At 33.0% G+C, this 7350-nt stretch overlaps 1 protein-coding gene across 3 annotated transcripts; it reads left to right on the forward strand.

Moving 5' to 3' along the window:
* Positions 1-215: 215 nt before the first annotated feature.
* LOC114282775 (uncharacterized) lies at positions 216-6449 on the forward strand. 3 transcript variants are annotated; one of them, XM_082888618.1, is made up of 10 exons: positions 216-1535; positions 2164-2210; positions 2325-2671; positions 2780-2797; positions 2880-2929; positions 3553-3641; positions 3736-3830; positions 4575-4720; positions 5903-5962; positions 6104-6449. In XM_082888618.1, the coding sequence occupies exons 5-10, from the start codon at positions 2900-2902 to the stop codon at positions 6200-6202; spliced, it is 519 nt and encodes a 172-aa protein (XP_082744744.1). In that variant the 5' UTR covers positions 216-1535; positions 2164-2210; positions 2325-2671; positions 2780-2797; positions 2880-2899; the 3' UTR covers positions 6203-6449. The 3 variants fall into 3 exon arrangements, with proteins under 3 accessions (XP_082744744.1, XP_082744742.1, XP_082744743.1); XM_082888616.1 differs by having other exon boundaries at positions 2325-2797; XM_082888617.1 differs by lacking the exons at positions 216-1535; positions 2164-2210 and having other exon boundaries at positions 2217-2797.
* The last annotated feature ends 901 nt before the right edge of the window (positions 6450-7350 follow it).

Below are 7350 nucleotides of genomic sequence, written 5' to 3' on the forward strand. Positions count from 1 at the left end.
GCAGCCGATGCAAGAAAAACAAAATTAAGCCAAAACACTAAAAAAGAATCCAAAAGGGTTGGACCAATTGAAGAAGTAATAGCCAAGACTAAAGAGAAGGAATTGAAAATGAATTAATGAAGGTATAATAGTACTAATGAAGCTGGCTCATTTTATTGCGGTCTTTTTTCTTCTTTAATGAACTTTTTCTTTTTAAAATTACACTACAGGAAATATATGATTTAACGGCGTTTATTTAACGGCGTTTCTTTAAACGCCACTATTTTTAATATTTAACGACATTTTATAAACGTCACATTTTGTTTTTATTAAAACGGTACCGTTTAAGTAATGAAGTTGTTTAAAAAGCGCCTTCGAATGTGTTACACTGTTTCTCTCTCTCTGCCTTCAAGCCCTCAAATCTCTCACAACTTATTTGAATCTGAGAAACCCTAGAGTCTCAAAGAAACCGATCCCTCAAATCTCTCACTCTCTCTCTCTCTCTCTAAGCCCTTCAGTTCCTTCAACTTGATTCAACCTTCTTCAGCTCGGTGATTCATCATTCGATCGATCCAATCTCAGAATGATTTTGATTTCAAAGCTCCACCGCCACCGCCATCACCATCTGCATCTGCATCTGCATCGCCTACTAACGATATGCATGATTTCGATTTTGATTTCGATTTCAATCGAATCTCAGTTTCGTCGATTCTTCTCTCTCTCGATCTCTGTCTCTGTCTCCCTCTCTCTCTCGATCTCTCTGGATCTCTGTCTCTCTCGCACAATCTCATTCTCTACGTACACATTATCTGTACTTTTTTTTGAATAATTTTTTTCCCCTAAAAATCTCTCTATACAAGTATATATATGAATTTATATATGTATCTCTATGTATTGATTGAATAATCATCCTTATTTTGTTTTCAGGCTCACGAATGATCCAATCGTGATCGGCAGTGACGGAAAAAATTATGAAGGTTTTTGGCAGAGTTCATCCTGATTTTTGGCTGTTGATACTGACTTTGAACTTTCACTCTCATGGCTCCCACTCATTTTAGTTGCTCATTTCTTGCCTGAATATATTAGGACTATTTGCTCTATTTTACTTGACATAAATAGCTTCCTAAGTTACTTATAAAGAAAATCTTGTTAAAGGTGGTTTAAAGTCTCTGCAAGCTTGTCAGCAACTTGGGATCGAACCATGGTCATGCACTTACTGCACCGATTAAGAAAATCTAACATGCCATCTCATCTTGCTATGCTCTATTAAGTGATGGTTTTTATGGTTAACTACTCAGTTTATAATTCCACAAATGAAGAGCATTTAAGTGCTATGCACACAATTGCGCATACTTATCATTAATTAGCATGTAGACATTTATACTTTAGCTGGTTTTGCTACATGCTGAACTTTTGCTGTGGTGTTTATCTGGGACATTGTCAGATTACTAGAGTACAGACTAATATTTTCGTTTTTCTTGCGCTACGTAGATGGAGCTTATTGCCAAAATGAGGAATCCGTTATTGTGGAGTATAAAGATTCTTGGGTAGAGAAGGTCAGTACATGTTATATCTCGTATTATTGATGTTGTTCAATTGACATTGGTATTTTCTTTCATCCTTTGTTTTCTGATGGTCTAATAGGCTACCTGAATGTCTATTCTATTTGTTTTTGTTCCTTCCTTCCTGTCATGCTGATATTGCTTTCATATGCTTCATTGTTTAACCCAGTTGATCATTGGTCTTAACATTATGAAACTTTACTAATTAAATGCCATCATTTATGGATACTTCTCTCTCTCTCTCTCTCTCTCTCTCTCTCTCTATACATATATATATATATATATTATTTTGTGTAGTTCTCTAAATCCAACATGTGTTTTCCTCTGCTCATCTAGATTATGAAAGTTTTAAGAAGCTAATTAAGCAATGTCATGAAGTAAAACTGTTACAGTGACTTTCCTCTTTTATTTATTTTTCTATTCACGTCAGAATAGTTGTGCTCTCTTAAGCTCATTAAGCTAATTAAGCTAGTTGTGCTGTCTTCAGAATAGTTGTGCTCTCTTAAGCTAATTAAGCTAGTTGTGCTCTCTTAATAATTTTTCTATTCACTTCAGAATAGTTGCATATGGTCTATCATTTTTTGGATGTTACAATTCACAATTTCATTGTCTTGGCTCTCAGGTCTGCTATGTATGCATCATTATTGGTTATTGTGAAGGAGGAGACATGTGAGTGACTTTTCTGGCTAAAACTGCAATACTTGGCTTAATCCATTTACTTGGGCTGAAACTTTACATGCAATCTATATGATGTCATCTTTTTTGCTACTTTGTCTTTTACAGGGCAGAAGCTATAAAGAAAGCAAATGGTGTTCTTTTTTCCGATGAGGTTGTTTTGTATTTCTAGTAGCTTAGCATCACATTTATATTGTTTCGTTTTCTTTTCTGTTGTCGCAATCTAGATTGTACTGCATTCTACCTCCCACCTCTGCAGTTTTCAATTTGTATCAGCTCACAATTTCTTTGTTCACTGATACATTGATGTTAAATTGTTTATAGAAGCTGTGTAAATAGCTTGTTCAGTAGACATTGATGTTAAATTGTTTATAGAAGCTGTGTAAATAGCTTGTTCAATTGCTTATGGCTCTGACTACTTACATGTGAATCATATTCTTCATCGAGATGTTAAGGTAAGTTGCATCTATCTGTATACTTGAGGATTTATGAATTATCCTTCTGAAATTGCATGTTACTGACAGTCTTGTTCTTGCGGTGTTCAAATATATTCTTGGCAAAAGATCAAGACATACGTCTTGGTAAGTGATATGTTTTCTTTCTTTAATAGTCTTGAGAGGTGTCAGTATTTTGCTGAATCACCATTGATTAATCCTGTTGTAGGTGATTTTGGACTTGCTAAGATGTTGACATCAGATGATCTTGCATCCTCTGTAAGTCTTGTGGTTAACTGGTTCATTTTTCAAGTTTCAACATTTGCATTAGTTTTATCCTTCAGACCTCTTTGGTTGATTCTTTCATTGCAGTTTGGTACTGTTATGCCATATTAGAAAGAAATTATGAGCAGGAACATTTACTATTAGAAAGAAATTTGTTTCAACACCGTGTTCACTTTAGTTTGTTTTTTTTGTGCATATGTCATTGTCGATGGATTGGTTGGTTTGTAGCTTGGTCATCAAGATGAGAACAGTGAGATATATAAAAGCATTATGCTAAACTGTGTCAAGTATTTAAATAAATCTTTTTCTGTTGATCCTCATTCTTTTTATTACTATTATTATTGTTGTTATTATTAATTTTACTACCATGGTGCGCTACATTTGTATCTTTGAAATTATCTATTGATAGAAGAATTAGAGATTTTGTTCTTGGCTTCTCAAAATTATCTATTGATTGTAACTATGAATCTTTTAATTTTCTATTGTCAAATTTTATAAATTTCACCTTTAATAGAATTGTTCCCTTAGAAGATGAATTTAAGATCCTACATATTGTTATAAATTAATTTCTCTCTCTCTCTCACGTGTGTGCGCATGCCGTGGTGTGGGCAATGAAGGGAGACATCCTGGAAGATCCAGCAAATGAGCCAAACAAAGATATGTACATGATGACTATTGAGCCAGAAGATGCACCCAACCAACCTGAGTAAGTTTGCTTGTTTGATGTGCATTTCAATTCCTTTAATTTAGTCAAATCTTGATTTATGCATTTGCTTCTTTGTTTTTTTCCCCCCATGTAGATATGTACAAATTGGGATGGTTTCAGGGCTTCCTGTTTCAGTCAATGGAAAGGAATTCTCCCCTGCATCTCTGCTTTCTGAGCTGAATGAAATTGGTGGGCATATTATTTTTTTTCTTTTCAAAAATCTGACTATGATGAGTTTTATTGATTGCATTGTGATCCAAGAACATGCATAAATGTCACCCCATGTATTGTACAATTGGGGGTAAGATCTTTCTCTTTTTGAAAATTTGTATAAAATTTCTCTCTCTCTCTCTCTCTCTCTCATACACACACACACAAATTTTGTTATATGCCATTCCGATTTTTAATTGGCCAAGTATTGTGTAGAAAATCTTCGAGGAATCCATGAGAGAGATGAATTCCAAATTCCTTAACCATTATATTGTGTTTTTCAATATTTTGATGTCATGCTGATAAGTGTATATAGCAATAGGGGCGATGCATTGAGCGAGTCCTGTTGATGAGCCTTAAGCTTTCTCCACCCCTTTGTGTGTTTTGTTGTGTGGTTATGCACTCATGCTCCTTTTACATGTTTGGGGATGTGCTTTTCTTTTAGTACTCGTGGTTGTTAATGTTATTGCCCAACAAAGAAAGTATTTGTATCAAATTGCACCTTACCCAACCATACCTATGAAGAATAATCATCAAAGTAGATTCAAACCTCAAGCCTCAGGGTGTTACCTCATGTCTTGATTTCCGTCTTTTAATTCTTTATTATGGAATGCTTCCTTGTTTTCTTTCTTTATTAATATTTTTTAATTTTTATTTTATTTTAATAAAAATAAAATAAAATAGCTGCTAATTCTTTATTATGGAATGCTCATGTGGCTTTAGATGCAGAGCAGGGTACTTATGTGCCTCCAGCATTGGAGGAAGATGGCAATATGCTGAATATGTCCAAAAGCTTGAATTCCATTGAAGAACCTCGTGTTTGCAAGACTGCAGGCATATGTAGCTATGTATTTCAAATCATTTACCAGGTAAGCATTCTCTAACAATATTGGTTTTTCCTTAATTACGTACAAATTTTAAAACATAATATCATATCCAGTATTTTCATTTTGTTGTCAGCTATTGATTCCTCATATTAAGTAAAGGGTGGGGAATGAAATGCAGCAATGTCATTTTTTGAGATTGTTCCATCGTATGGGAGGGGTTAGGTTGAAGGCATTGATTAGGACTTCTGTTTAAATATTATTCATTTGAATTTTAGAGTCTAGAAGTGAATTGAATGAGGTGGGTAGTTTAAATATTATTCATTTTTTTTTAAAATTTTAAATTGTATTTCTTTATTTTTATTTACTTTTTGTTTTTATGTCCAATACACCTACTTAGACATACAATAAACAAGTACATGTAAATAATCAAATTTACTATATGAGTATGCACTTCACTTTTATGCATAAAATGCTATATTTTAGGAAAATACTCTACATAAACAGATTTTTTTCCTAGAGTTCTGCTATACGTAAATGGATTTTTTTTTATCAAGTTTTTATTTTACACAGTTAATAGTCCAAATTAATAAATACAAGTGAGACCCATTGTTTTGTGTGTAACAGTAAAAAAATCTAGTGAAAAATCTGTTATGTAAAGAATTTCCTAAAAGATAAAAGAAGTATTTACCAAATGTAAACCTAATTGTATAATGATATCTTGACTTAAAAATTAGATAAATCCCTCACCTAGAAACACGGATGGGCACATAGAAGTCACAAATGAGGTTTGATGTCACTCACATATCTCAATTTCATCATAATTAGAGGATTGTGACCATCTTGATGCATCATTTCTTGCAGAGCACTTGAAGACTTAAAACGATTGAACGGAGTTAGTTATCAATTATTTGCTATATTATCATATTCTCTGATGTTTTGGCATTTGATAATGTTCACATAATTATGCTAATTAGGGTTATGCATTTTCTAGTTCTTAATTGTATTATCTGTTTGTGGGTCCGAATTCTTTTCCTTTTCTCTTATTGTAACTAGTACATGGCTATGGATGTGCACATTTCAACTTTTGTAGAATTAAAAATGTCCTTTTGTTTACTCTCAAAGGAGATTTGCCCAACATTATGTAGCCTTTTAGTTTATAAATTTTCCATCATTCAATATGGAAATGATTTTTGGAGTTTTAAATGTTGGTTCATGTGATTTCAGGTTCATGCTATTGAAAAAACTTCTTCAATGAGCGAGTTGAATGAAATACTTTTTGGGCAGGTATCCTAAAGCTTCCCCAATCATATTATTAGACATTCTTGTTATCATCCTCATCATCACCTTCATCATCTAGTGAAGTGAACAGATAAAAGCTAATGTTTACTTTATCTTACCTTCTTAACGAAACTGGATGATGGGAAGCAACATGGAGAGCGATTCAGAATGACAATGAAGGATGGATGGGGGCTTTCCTTCGGATTCTTATTTCTCTTCTTTTTTCTTTTTTTTCCTTTGATCTGATTGGGGAGTTGGGTGTTTTGGTTCATTTTCTTCTTATTTTTTGTGTTAAATGGGGGAGGGAGTGGTGAGAGATAGAGAGAGAGAAGAGAGTAATATTATTTTGTGGCTTTGTATACAAAGTAGTAATTAATTTTTTGGTTGAGAATTGTGAATACAATTTTTGGGGGTAATATTAAAATATCATTTGTGGATATGTTATTTTGTGGGTAATGGTGATTGGTGAATGGGAAAGTGAATTAATGATGCATTTGTTATTTGAATGTAAGTTGTTATTTCATATTAGTGTTTTTCAGTTTTATTATATGTATTTTTTTAGTTTAATCACATAAATTAGCACAATTTCAAAAAAAAAAAAGGAGATATCACGGCGTTTTTTAACGCCACTTTAAACCTTAAATATTAGATTTTTTTAAAAAGATATGACGGCGTTTAAAAAATGTCGCAAAATATCATAATGACGTCATGATACTGTCAAGTAAGACATTTGGCGGCGTTTTTAAAAACGCCGCCTATACTCATATAACGACGTTTTTAAAACGTCATAAAGTTATAGCGACGGCCGCGTCCTCGGCGCTTGGTGCTAAGCGTCGCAAAAAGAATTAGCGGCGTTTTTGACACTTATAGCGGCGTTTTTTAAACGCCGCTAAAAGCTGAATTTCCAGCAGTGTTATATCAAACTTTTGTACTTCTTAAGACGGTCTATAGACTAAACCACCCTGAAAAAAATAAAATAAAATAAAAGATAAAAAAGAAGAAGCCAAATTTAATCGAAAGGCCTATAAAAATTGATTTATTTTTCTCTTTATTGAACTTTTTCAAAAAAATAATTTTTAGGATTGTCTAGTGTAGAAGTAACTATTTTGACCCCAAGTTTAAAAAGAAAAAAGAAAAAAGAAAAAGGGTTAAATAGCTAAATCTGCAAATCCATGGTTGAACAAATGGCGTAGCTCATTAAAAATGTAATCAATATTTTGTTGGAACAATTTTCTGTGTAAAATAAATAAATTGAAATAAAATCAATAACTTACAGAATTTATTAATCAAACCGAACGAAAAACTAAATGACCAAGTCGAGTGTGTGACGCTCTGTCCTTAAGACAGATTCGCCCTGCTACGGTACTTACGATTATGTAGTGTCTATCTCTCAG

The sequence above is a fragment of the Camellia sinensis genome, chromosome 9, assembly GCF_055761805.1.
Source record: "Camellia sinensis isolate YWXY chromosome 9, ASM5576180v1, whole genome shotgun sequence".
NCBI classification, from domain to species: Eukaryota; Viridiplantae; Streptophyta; class Magnoliopsida; order Ericales; family Theaceae; genus Camellia; species Camellia sinensis.

Excerpts from the sequence above, each read along its gene's own strand:
- LOC114282775 (XM_082888616.1), top strand. The coding sequence starts at position 2,728 with ATGTTACTGACAGTCTTGTTCTTGCGGTGTTCAAATATATTCTTGGCA. Across the intron at positions 2,930-3,552 it reads CAGATGATCTTGCATCCTCT|GGAGACATCCTGGAAGATCC; the intron begins GTAAGTCTTGTG and ends TGGGCAATGAAG. Across the intron at positions 3,642-3,735 it reads GATGCACCCAACCAACCTGA|ATATGTACAAATTGGGATGG; the intron begins GTAAGTTTGCTT and ends CCCCCCATGTAG.